The sequence below is a fragment of the Hyalella azteca genome, unplaced genomic scaffold (assembly GCF_000764305.2).
Source record: "Hyalella azteca isolate HAZT.00-mixed unplaced genomic scaffold, Hazt_2.0.2 contig7618, whole genome shotgun sequence".
In the NCBI taxonomy this organism is placed as follows: Eukaryota; Metazoa; Arthropoda; class Malacostraca; order Amphipoda; family Hyalellidae; genus Hyalella; species Hyalella azteca.
Genome location: NW_025937739.1, coordinates 146,194 through 159,552, shown reverse-complemented (window position 1 = coordinate 159,552; position 13,359 = coordinate 146,194). Strand labels below are relative to the sequence as shown.

Here is a 13,359-nt window from a genome sequence, read left to right as displayed (position 1 = left end):
TGACATAAACTTAACCCTAATTGCAATGGGTCTGTGGGACTGGGAAAATGCCCTATGTTTAAATAACCTCCATAAAAAATTGACTAGGTACAAGTAACAAATCTCACAGCCTTGTCTGTCAAAGATGCTGAGCTAAAATATTTCACCTACAAAAAATTAATTAATTCACCTAATTATCATTGGTCATCACATAATTGTGTACCGGTATGGAGTGTCATAGATGGAATTGTATGCTGGGCAACATACTAGAATGAAAAGCAATTAACCTAAACTATGATTTATTTTTCCAAAAACATGATAGTTGTCACTTGAATAGTTTGTTCTGTTTCAGGTATGTTTTTTATAATATTTTTTCTATTTAGTTAATTCACTTGACCCAATGAAAATGGTATGAAATTACAAGCTGTTCTGTAAGCTTACCAATACAGAAGAAACGCAATAAGTATGGCTGCTGTTATAAAGCTTACAGTGGACAAGTTCCTTGTAAATGCTCAATGGCATGCTCATGGTCATGGATACGGTAATATCACATCAATTATACAGTAATATATAGATATGGTAATATTTCAGTAAAGGAAAATCAAGTAAAAATCACAGAAAATGTCATTAATTCTACATTACATCATGATCATCTACAAAGGAAGTGGTGGACTTCAGAGTACTGTTAGAAATAGAAGAGAATACTCTGCATGCTTTAAGTTTTTTTAAATTAAGTTTTATTTCAAGTGTCCCTGATTACTACCCTGCTCCCAGGGGTAATCTGGGACACTTTTATTTTGCATCTGGCACCTTACGAATAGCATATCAATTTTTTTTAATAAACCACATGATAGCCCTTGCAAAGAGCTTCAAAATGAGCCCAAATTTGTTTGTGAAATGTTTCATGGTAAGAAGTTATTAACAAAAAACGCTCAAAACCGTCCCATATTACCTGTTTGACTTTATCTGTCAGAAAGACAGAAAGCCTGTTTCAACTAGATTGTAGATTCACATTCATTGTGATATGTTGGCAATCCCAATTTATTGAATGAGGGGTAGGATTTATACAAATAGTTGTGGATTACAACGCAGCGCTTGTTTAGTAACACAGGATTGTTTGGTGGTCCCATCTTATCATATGGGACAGCTTTCTGTTTCTTAACTCCTTTATAAACCTTTATAGTTGATAAAGAAAGACTGGATAGGATATAACTGTAATAGTGGCAAGCATGTAGTGCCATTACCATAAATAACTTGATAAACATTGAATGCAACAAAATATGTATTGTACTATTGGCTTCCAGCTATATACTAAGAATTTTAAAAGGTTAAAATTTTTAATGGAGCAAAAATGTTCATTGGTTGCATCCTTTCTCTCAGACTCTAACCCAGTGGCTTTGCAGAAAAGTAGTAGGTATTTGATGAACCTTGTATGAGACTGGAATCCCAATCTATCAACACAACTTGACCAAACTATCAGACTATCAAGACAACCGTTTTTCATTTGAAATTTATTATTTAATTCAAAGTTTAATCTCTATTTGCTTGTCAGTGAATTTGTTCAAGTCTCACTATGTTAGACTGTATGACATTTATTAATTACTCTTTACTGTGCAAGTCAAAAAAATGTTTTTATTTATAAATGCTGGTAAAAATCAAAATAGTGATTGCAATGCAAAGAACACGATGAGACCTCAGAGCATAGAGGACAGAAAAGAATCACATAAAAAGTAATTGCAACTGAGATAACAGAGGTGCAAGAAGTGAGTTGAAAGTTGAGCCAATGAACAGCAAACAACTGGACAGAACAAAAAACAAAAATGACTTGAGATCATGATAACCAAAGATCTGCTTGTGAAACAATATAATAATATCCATGTTATGCTATTCTTCAAACTTCTGTTTTGAAGTGATCTGTTGATAATTGTGTTTGTTGTTTGTTTCAGAACTTGAGTGTTATACTTGGAATAATGAGTAAAGCAGGCAAGAAGAAAGATTCTTCAGAGATTGATGAAATTGACATTCGAGGAACAGCTCAGAATGTTATGTCACGCTTCCAGAAAGCCTGTAAAGATATTGCTAAGGAACCTGTTGCCAAACAGGCTGTAATTGGTGGAGCTTCTGGATGGTATGTATTATTTACAGCTATATTATGCTTATTTGTCTTGTATAGAATGTGTGTTTAATAGTGGTTATATAATATTAGTCAAATTGAGCAGGTTGTACATCTTTGGACTTTGGCAAATATGAAATTAGCTGTGGTTTTGTGGTTTAGTTAGAACTCTCAGATCAAGTTGGTTAGGTTTTTTCATAAAAAATTTTAATATGCAGGAAAAATTAAAACATTATTCAGGTCTTGAATATAGTGTTGGTTTTATTAAACAAGCTACAATATATCCTCTCTACATTGTAATTGAATCTTACATTTGTAAATTAATGAATTTTAATTCACTGTATTGAGCCCATTGTCTTGAATTTTGAATGACAAATATATATGTTAGCACGCTAACAAAATCTACACTCTCTAGCAGTTATACCATATATATAGGTATATATACAGGCACAGCGGTTTGACAAAATAAAAGAATCACCTGATAAATCCGCAAAATATATTTTAGTATGGTATCCATCTATTGTGGCAATTCCAGCCTCAATTCTTTGAGGTATCGATTCATAGGTACTAATTGTGAATTGTCTCCGAAGGAATTTTAACCCAGTCTTCAGTTAAAACTCCCTCCAGATTTATAAATTTATATTAAAACTCCCTCCAGATAAAGACAATGGTGGGGGGAATTAACTTCTGACTTGCAGCTTTAAAATTGATCAGAAATGCTTGATAGTATTAAGGTCTGTTGATGGTGGTGGCCAAATGAGGTGCTCAAATTCAGTAGAATGTTTCTCATGCCAATTTTAGCGCATTTTCTCATTTATGGAAAAAATGCACTATTGTGCTCGCCATGTCCATCTGTCTGTCTGTCTGTTCGTCCGTCTGTCCGTGACCTCAAATTTTTGTCTTCAAGAAAATGCGCTCTCTGTCACTCACTGCAGTGAGTACTGAGTTACATTTTTTAACAATTCCATTCATATGGATTATCCATTATCCATTATCCTAGCCATTATCATCTTAAAAATTATCATTCCCCTCTGGAAACACTGCTTGAACCATTGTATGGTCCCCTGCTATGTTTTACATTTAGGAGGAGGCAGTCAGGATTAAATTACTCTTTTAGCTGTCTCCAAACATTAACTCAGCCAGAGGTTGGAAATAAGGTAAACGATGATTTGTCAGAGAAAGCCAGCAAATGGGGCAATAAGGGATGGGTAGGGTAAATCAGGACAGCCATCCCACATTTTGTAGAAATGTTGTAGCAGCTAAACTAGTAATCAAAATATTGCAAAACTAAAAATAGTGGCATAAAGTTAAACATTTTTACTATCTATGTAGCATGAAGCAAATTAAGAAATCACACATTTACTACCAGTACCTCTTATAATTCCCTGAAAAAAGTGTGAAAAGTGAGATTTGGGAAAAGTATCTCTGCTAAGGTCTGTAGCAAAAAAAAAATATTTGCCGTATTAAAAAATTTTACTAACATAAAAGTTGCACACGGGTGGGTGTTGGCTTAAAAACATGATTGATGGAATTTGCATATCTCATTCCAAAATAAAATGGCGGCCATTTCCGCACAATGGGGTACATAAGGGACACCCCCCAAGGTATTAAGGGACACCCCCCTTGAGGTAATAAGTGACACCCCTAGAAACACATTTACATTAGAACCTCAGCTAGCAATGGCTCCAGTTAACCAAAAAATCAATTAACAATAAAAATTTTTACATTTACCTCACTCAGAGGAGAAATTTTTCGTTTAATGAAAAATTAATGCATCATCAGTCATTATAAATTGTGCATAGAATGTCATAGATAGAATTTTGCACCGGGCAACATAGAATGGAAAGAAATTAACCTAAACTATGATTTATTTCTCCAAGTAATATTATGGTTGTCATTAAAATATTCCTTTCTGTTTCAGGTATGTTTTTACAATCTCTTTTTGTTATAGTGAATTCATTTTATCCAATTAAAATGGTGTGAAATTACAATCAGTCCTGTAAGCTTACAGATACAGAAGAAATGCTACATGGCTGCTGATATGAAGCTTGCTGTAGACAAGTTTGTTGTAAATGCACAATGGCATGTCCATGAATACCGTAATATAACATCAATAATACAATAATGTATGGATATAGTAATATATCAATAATGGAAAAACAAGTAAATAACAAAGAAAATGTCATTTATTCTACATCTACATCATCTACAAAGGAAGGGGATAACTTTAGATTACTGTTAGTAATAGATGAGTACACTTTGCATGCTTCAAACGTTTTAAAATTGAGTTTTATTTCAAGTGTCCTGGATTACCCCATTTCCTGGGGTGATTCGGGACGCTTTTATTTTGCATCTAGCACCCTACAAGTAGCATATGAAATTTTTTTGGAGATGCCATTCAATAACCTTTGCAAAGAGCCTTGAAGTGAGCTAAAGACCTGTATATGAAATGTTTAATGGTAAGAAGTTATTAACAAAAAACGCTCAAAACCGTATTACCCCCTTGACGGAATCACATTCTTCCATTGCTCAAACCTTAAGGGACCAAGTATGAAAGTTTTTACACCACTCAAAATTCTTTGAACCACGTGTAGTTGAAATCAGAGGTTTTCTAATTGCTGCTCTTCCATAGGATCCAGATCTGTGCAGCTCTCGGCAGAGTATATATATATATTTATGGAAACTGCGTTCTGTAGGTGTCCATTGAGGTCTGTAGTAATTTTAACAGCTGTGGTCTTTTAATTCTCCCGCACAATTCAATTTAGGTACCAACGGTCTCTCACACAACTTTGAGTTCCTTCCAAATCTGTGATTTGTTGAGGATGTTTTTCCTTTTCTTCCAAAATCAGTCATTACTTTTGGGACAGTACCTCTAGAGAAGTCAAACATTCTGGATGTTTCTATCACATTAACACCTGCCATATGGGGCACCAACAATTTAGCCTCTTTGAAGTCAGAGAGGTTTGCCATTTATAGGTTAGGTTATAGACAAAAAAATTATTAAAAATATCTGCAAGGGGAAAATATCAATTAGCAGTATGTAACAATATACAATAAAATAAAAAAAGGTAACATTTTCATCACTTATAACATGTTCAAAAATTATGATATCAATATGGCAGACATTTTTCTTATTTTGTTTAACCCCTTTATGTATAGGTATGTACTTTTTCTTCATTCATTATGCTAGAAATATGAATACCTTCCCCAAACTGTCACACACTTTAATAATTAAATATTTTGAGTGCCTATTTGATTTAATTTCTTGAATCAAACAGTATTTTTATTTTCTGGTTGTTACATCATTTGCTTTTTGGATTCCATAGTCTTGAGAAGTGTATTTAATAAAATTATTTACAGGGTTGTGGGTTACCTCTCCATGAAGATTGGCAAGGCTGCTGCCACTGTTGTGGGTGGGGGGCTGATCCTTATGCAACTTGCATCCCACCAAGGCTACATTACAGTAAGTAACATGTCTTTCATGCAGCATATAAATGTACACTATATACATTCTGAAACTATTATAGCATATGAATGTATCATTCATACAGAATATTTACACAATGATCACAAGTCAATTAAACTTTTAAAAATTGGAGGCACGAGTTTTAATGTAAGGCACTAAAATTGCTTATATTATTGTATTGAAAACGTTGTTGTTATGTGGAAACTAAAAAATGTTTGGTCTGCAGATTGACTGGCGACGCGTCAACAAGGACCTCGAGAAAAATGCCAAGAAGCTGCAGAAAGAAGTGGAGATGCAAGTTAATGGCAATAAAGCCCAAAGTGTAAGTTTTTCACTGGGAAGTTGAACATTTTATTTTAAAAGCTTTCATTTTTTAAGTGAAATCATTTATACATTCTATACTGTTGATGTGCATTGTGCATGTTTTTACCTATATGTATATTATTTAAACAATTGAATGAGCTATCATGACTTTGTTTCCATGCATGTATTTTATTATTTCTATATGCCCTAACAAGTCGTGTATTTATTACATGGTTGGTGCAACAGACCTGCATAAAATAAATTATTATTTTTTTATGTATACGGTACTTATGTACTTGGGAAACTTTTCATCTAAAGTTGAGAATAATTTCATTTCGCAAATCAATTTAAATGTTCAAGCAGCGCTAGTTGAAATAATTTGATTGATTTAGTTAATTAACACCAGTATAATTTTTTTTCTCATTACTGAACCAATATTTGAAAGCACTGACTAAATTAGAATTGACAGGTTTCAAAGTACTTAGTTCTACTTGGAACTTGTGGTCCTAGTCATCTATCTGAACAAACGGTGCAAAACTGTAGCAGATATCAATATGCATATGCCACCCGTAATGATTGAAGTTGATCATAATTGTTAAGTTTCATTAATCTTTGTTATTCAGAGCAATAAAGTATATAGTATATATAACTGAAGTGTAGTGAGCGCATTCCAATGTCTAATATTTTTCATGTTCTGGAACAATTGTTCTAAGTCAAATGTTTGTCTGAGCCATAACTTTAGTGGTAGGTATCTGCATGAAGAAAAATCAAGTGTTCCGTGAGAACCTGCATTTTTAATTATCGAGTAATGTATATTTAATGTTTGATCATCGTATGCTCTTCATTCTTTGCAATGACTAAGTTGTCATGCATTTTTCAAGTTTACAATTTTTTTTTGTAATAAATTCAAATTTATTTGCCCATTTCGAAAATTGAAGAGTTGCCAGCAGTGAATGCTCCTTAATCATTGTCTAAGTTTGTATTACAAATCTTGCAGATAAAGAATAGGCTTCTCCAACAAGGTGTAATGAAGAACATTCCCAAACATCTATAAGTCTTAGCTTCATATCAAAATAATCTCTTAGAAGGGGTGTCCAGTCTTCTATGTAGGTACTCTTGCAGATGGGCTGGAAGTTTATCCAGAATATAGGCTGTGCACAAGTCTTCATTTCCAGTCCATAGTAATGGTAAAATATACCAATTCTTTTCTATTGTTGAGAGCACGAATCCTAACATTTTTAGCGTATTTTCTCATTTATGGAAAAAGGCGCTATTGTGCGAGTCATGTCCGTCCGTCCGTCCGTCCGTGACTTCACGTCACGGCGGACGAAAAAATGCGCTCTCTGTCACTGCAGCGAGTGAGACTGATCTAATTTTTTCTCATTGTCACATCAAATTGTCAAGTCTTGTGTATTGTGGAAAGCACAAGACGCGTGACTTGATGTTGGTATTGATTTGCTGGTTATATCGTAGTCCCGGAGGAAGAACTTGTTTTGAAGGAGCACAGGAAATATATTTCTTAGTTTGAATATTATAGTTTATACCACCATTGACCTTGAAGATTAAGCAAAGTCTCACCTATTGTTAATTCTTGTAGCAATTTTAGTGTAGTTTAGTAGGATAGAGGTTATCTCACTGAGTTATTCGTTCAGTACCTAGGTAGGTATCAATGGACCCCTTGGCTCAGTGTCGTTGGTATTGCAGGTGTTGCAGTTTGCCAGAGATAATGCAGTTCTGGCGTCATGCTTTGTTGGGGGCGTGTTGCTTGGAGCTGCGTCATCTTAGGCGTACATGTGCTCGTGAGTGGTGAGTTTTGATATAAAACTCACATTCTTGGAGAGTATTTTCTCGAGCTCAAACTCAATATTGTTAAAAGTCTAAGATGGACCTGATTTTTGCCTAGAGCTCTAGAATGAATGAGCCATTCTTAAGGAAAGTATTTTTTGGAGATAACGGCTTCGGTAAAAAAATTTACCCGGATACTTTCCGGTAAAAAATTACTATACTCCGGTAAAAAAATTTACCGGAGTCTAGAGATTACTAGAATTTGTTAGTTCACCCGCATATTTGACACATTTTTAGCGCATTTTCTCATTTATGGAAAAAATGCACTATTGTGCTCGCCATGTCCGTCCGTCCGTCTGTCCGACCGTCTGTCCGTGACCTCAAGTTTTCGTTGACGAGAAAATGTGCTCTCTGTCACTCACTGCAGTGAGTACTGAGTTATATTTTTTAATATCTGCATAAACCCAGACCATGCCAACTTTTAATATACCGGTAGCTGTTGAATATTGTTCTGAACATTATAGCCAACTGTATTGTTTACTGAAGCAATTGTCTTGATTAAATGACGGAATGTAGACTACCAGTTTAATAGGATGCATGTTATCAAACTTTTTTTTTGTAAGTTTGGATGTAAAGCTTGCAATGAAAAACCCCTCCTTATTCAATTTTTCCTTGTAGTTTGCTGCAGATTTGAACTCTTCTTGTCCCTTCACCCTCTTTCTGCGTAACTTTTTCAATGGATCCCTTCACATTTTATTAATTTATGTTTGATTTTATTTTATAATTTCCAACTCATCTACTTATCTACTTTATTTTTTGGTGTTTGTTCCGTTTGTCAGCCTGGGGGCCGGACTTTCAAATATAGTTTAACTTGAGAGTTGGTAACTGCCCGCCTCTCATCAAGTTGAACCCGTTGATCAGAGACGAGAAATCGGTCGCTATGTGTAGGTACCTAAGCATGTTTTGATATTGCGACCTCTGCTGGTTATTATTTTGCAGAGGTCGATGGCTTTGCACTAATTGTTAAATACTATATTGTTATCATGCAAGCATCACTATGAACCTGAATGATACAATGGAGGAGTCTTTGCCATCATTACTTATTGAATTTTAAATGCAATCTTCTCTAACAACCATCTAGTGACAGGAGTGGTCTTATTAAAATATCCTATTTTCACAGAAGAAGAATTTCACTAAATGCTTGTTGATTCCTTTTGAAAAAAAGAAAATGAAAAATGATTGAAAGTAAATTTTTTATGTTTAAACCTGTTAGAGTTATTTAGTTTGTTTGAAGTGTATTGTGTATGTTAATGAGTCGAGTCTTACAACCCATGGTCTTGCAGAGTGTGAGCAGGGGTGAGCGAGCCTTTAACCGCACTGTGGAGAAAATCGAGAAGAAGCTCGTGGCAAAGTCTGAAGATCTTATGAGCTCAGGAGAGGGCTGGCTGAGACGGCAGTGTCGCAAGTACTGCCTCACTCAAGACGAGCGCACCATAGACCTGCTCTACAATATCAACGTCTACCTTATTTCTTTCTGGGCCGGTGCTGTCGTTGGCAAGGCAACTGGGGGAGTTTTTTAAATTGACTCAGCTTTACTCGGAATTTTATCCCTAGATATTGCAATTGGGTACCGTTCCTTGTGCTGTAATAGCGTAGAGCGTTTTTCCGTACCGTATCTCCTGGTATTTAGTCAATAATCTCCCCGTTAGAGAAATATTATTACTGGGTTCAGTCATTATTACTTCATCTTTCATTTATGTCACCAGCAGAGAAATGTTAATGTTCTTCTCAATATCTTTTCGTGTACAAATTCAGCCATTTATTGGTTATTCATATCTATTTAGTGCCAGTGATAAACGTACACAAAAAAGTCATTTCATTGTCAACTCGCTTCGTAACTTGAGAAAATTTTTTAGTGTATTATGTTGAAGAGACAAGAATCAATAGTTGAGCGAATTTTAAATTTTATTTAATTTACAATGCATTTCTGACATTCTAGTCTTCACTCCTTCGAGCTAGTAAGATGAACCACGTTTCCTTGAATTTCTAAAAAAAAATTCACCAAGAAAAGTGAATCTGCTTTAGCAGAAACAGCATCTCTTCGATCAGCCTGCTTAGTACAATTCCTTTGCTCTTAACCTGGTGATCGCGAGAATGTTTCCCTGCTGCTCCTGAGGAGTTCCGTTGGAGGACACACTCAAAATTATTTCTTTCCGTCACCATTATTCAACTAGATATTATTGAAATTTATAGGCTACATATTAGTTATTGTATTCGCAATTCTATATGTTCCAATCGTGATTTGTGGCGAAATATATAATTTGAAATGATACCTTATTGATTATAAAAAGAGAAGTTAGGAAAGTATTTTTCTCGTTTGAAGAATGTCGATTAGTCACTTTAGCTACTATTTCGTGGCATGAAAAATCACGAGGCTCGGCAATTTGGTAATAACTTGATTAATTATGTAGCTAAATTGTGAATATGAATCTAAATTTATGAGCTAAATATGAATATGAATCTAAATTGTGTAACAGTTTTTTTCATATCTGTATTCCAAAGATTGTATTAATGCCAGGTGTTTAATTTCTGGGCTGCAAGATGAAAATGGCTGTGTTTAATTTAGGGAAGGTGTCGTATTTTCCAGCGCATGCTCTAAAACTTATCGCTGTAGGCTCATGAAAAAGCTCGTTGTTGGTCGATTCCTGATGCCGTCGAGTTTTCTTCATAATACTTACGTGTACATAATGTGTTCTTAATCGTATGCTCTAGCACTGATGTGTATCATGTTGTGCAATAACATACCATCAAAATTTTGTTAGTTATTATCCTTAAGGTTACTTATCCTCTTGGTTACAGTAGTCATGCAGGAAATGCCGACGCAGATAAAAATTTTTTCATTTAAGAGCTGAGAAACGCTGTGTCGAATTGCAATTTTTATCGTAAACAACGTGAGATGTTAAGTTACCATCGCAGCTCGAGGCAATTAATACAACTGACAATTTACATACAATTGCAGCTCTTGCTAGGACTACCGTTTCAACAGTTTTGACAGTTTGAAGTAGCTGATAGGGAAATGAGGCATTGAAATGAAAGTTCATAGATGGAATATATTTTAATTGTCTTACCTTCCTACTCGGTTCTTCGCAAATCGGGGCTGACAGTATCACGAGTCGACAATCCTCAAATGGAGAGAGCTCCCCTTAATTGCATCGATAAATCAAGTAAAACACATTTTATATCAATTACCTACGTTTGCTCAATATTCCGACCCAAACTGAATCAGACGCAAAATACTCGATCCGTGTGCGATTGCCCAATTTGCCATTGATTTTCGACGCTGACTGGGGCGCGTCGGAGGTACAATGATCCTTGAAGCCGATGAATTCTTGGATCCTTCTTGTATTGGCAGCCCTTTCATCTACTACGTCTTGATATGAGTGTCATTGCTTCTTTTCGTCTTAACTTATTAATTCGTGAACGTCATACTAAAACTTTGATTAACACATATGAGAGTTAGATTATTGATCAACTTCATCGCCTCAAATAATATGCGTATCTCTTCTAAAGACATCAAAGGTTTTATTTCAATTAATTTGGCTTGTGGATATCACTCCCAAAATAAGTAATATATAACAAGAAAAGATTTCCAATCTTGGGAACAGGAATATCATGACAACCAACGTCTTGACGTTCAACTTGTCCAAAGCTCCAAAAGCTTTCCTCCATCAGGTTATCTCGCGACTTGCCTCTGAAGATCATATCCCCAGAGGAACATTTTTTTAAAATCAAAGAGAGTCACTTTCACCCATCACTGGCTGGCAGAGGGTTATCGGCGCCAGTATAAAGTTAGCGGTCCATTTTTTAAGATTTACCTCCTTATAGACGCTTCCAGATGACACGACTGCATTAGACCTTGAAACGAGGTTAATTTTTGTTAGCATGAGAATGTCGTTGGACAAGCATCAGTTTCTTATCATGAGAATCATCGATCGAAATTTTCGACATAAACTTATATGTGTAGGCTTACTAACGTGCTTTCTTTTCGGTTCTAAGCACCGTATTGTACCAACTCAGCATTCAACGCAAAAATGACGGGACTACACGGGTGCAGTTCGATTTGGTGAAGTTCTGATCAAGCTCTGAAAGGAAGCTCTCATTTGACATTTTCTTCAATAATAATATAGCTTGAAATAAATGTAATGTGGAAACTCGTACAAGAACAGACGCCTATTGGTCGTATCGTCGCCGAAGTATTCCTGTCACAGAATCGACAATTGAGTCCAAGAAATGAGCTCTCTTCAAGGGAATGCTTTAACTTACACACAAGGCAGCCATTTAAAATCACTTGGATTTTATTGTCCGTGAGCAAGAGGTGGTTCATGCTCTTAATGAAGCCAGCTGATGTGAGTTGATGTAAAGTACAGGGTGGAGCGGAGGCCATTGCGCCTTTGCGCCCCAGCATTGATATTATGGACCGGAGAAGCTGCACTCAGGAGTCCTTCTTGGCCCGCACCAAACGACGCCATTAAGTTCCAGCCGCGGCTGGGTACGTTGGAAAGCTTCAGCCTTGCTCTCCCATAAGCAAAACGAGCTCTGCTCGGTGCCCACCCTCTATTCAGCATTAAGTCTTCCCTAAACGACCAAACGATCCTTCCATTTTGCAAAGCAATTTTGGACAGCTTTTGGCATCGCAAGTCAAAGTCAAGGACGAACTGAACTTTGCCATGCGCCGACATGCGCCACAAACTTTCGAGAGCTTCCATTAGCGGCATATTGGCCGTGGCTGCCATCAGCGTCACTAGACTTTGTCCTCGGTTCTTTCCGCCTCATATGCATGCCATTATCTTCAAACAAAATATCGAGAAACTCTTTCCAAACCTCTCCCGATGCAATATTCTGCATTAAATTCATATGTATTCAATAGTCGAACATGGAGCTCTTGCGAGCGTCTGCATTGAAGTAACGAACACATAACGTTTGGAAATATCTTGATCTAGACATATATTTTTTAACAAGTAATTGATAAAGTTAAATCAGAGCTCCAAGTTGTTATATGTAGCGAAGCACAAAACAAGCTGCATCGTACCATCAACTTTCGCTCGTTGCCTGTCGTATATGTGTGATGTCTGATAATTCAAGGTTTGGTTCATAAGTTTTGTCGTCAGTGGGTTAATAATAATCATGATATGCAAACAAAATGAACTCATTAGCAATTATCAATCCGGAATTGAGTAAAAAATAACAATGTTTTACCGAACAACTTCATTGATTGTGAGCCTAAACAGTGAAGGTGTTGGTGTGTTGGACACATACATTATAAATCAAGTAGTTGTTTCTTCTCCGCTCAGTTCACTGATAACTCTTCTATAAACAGTGGCAGAGGCGAAGAAAAATCAGATTTTTTTTTTTAATTTGCTTTAGGAATAGTATAGAAAGCTTCAGATGATATTCTTGAATGAGACGCTACCGTGGGATATTTCTTTCACCGAGTAAAACTTTTTTAACTGGGTAACAGGCAAAAGTTACCCCGCCAATTTCGTATTGAAAGAATCATGAAAAAATATATCATGATGGCATTCTTATCCACGTAAAAATTGAATTGGACATCCCAGCTCGCTTTAGCGTTCAAATCAGCTATTCCAGTCACCATATGCTGCCGTTGCTAAATGAGGCTCAAGTTCAAAAGATTAAAGTGCCGAAAAACATTCCA

General features: G+C 35.9%; 1 protein-coding gene across 1 annotated transcript; it reads left to right on the top strand.

The window, feature by feature from the left end:
- The first annotated feature begins 1,901 nt into the window (after window positions 1–1,901).
- On the top strand, window positions 1,902–10,462 carry LOC108673022 (FUN14 domain-containing protein 1-like). The gene is made up of 4 exons (XM_018160788.2): window positions 1,902–2,107; window positions 5,453–5,555; window positions 5,785–5,880; window positions 8,990–10,462. Exons 1-4 carry the CDS (start codon window positions 1,950–1,952, stop codon window positions 9,224–9,226), a joined length of 594 nt encoding a protein of 197 aa, XP_018016277.1. The 5' UTR covers window positions 1,902–1,949; the 3' UTR covers window positions 9,227–10,462.
- The last annotated feature ends 2,897 nt before the right edge of the window (window positions 10,463–13,359 follow it).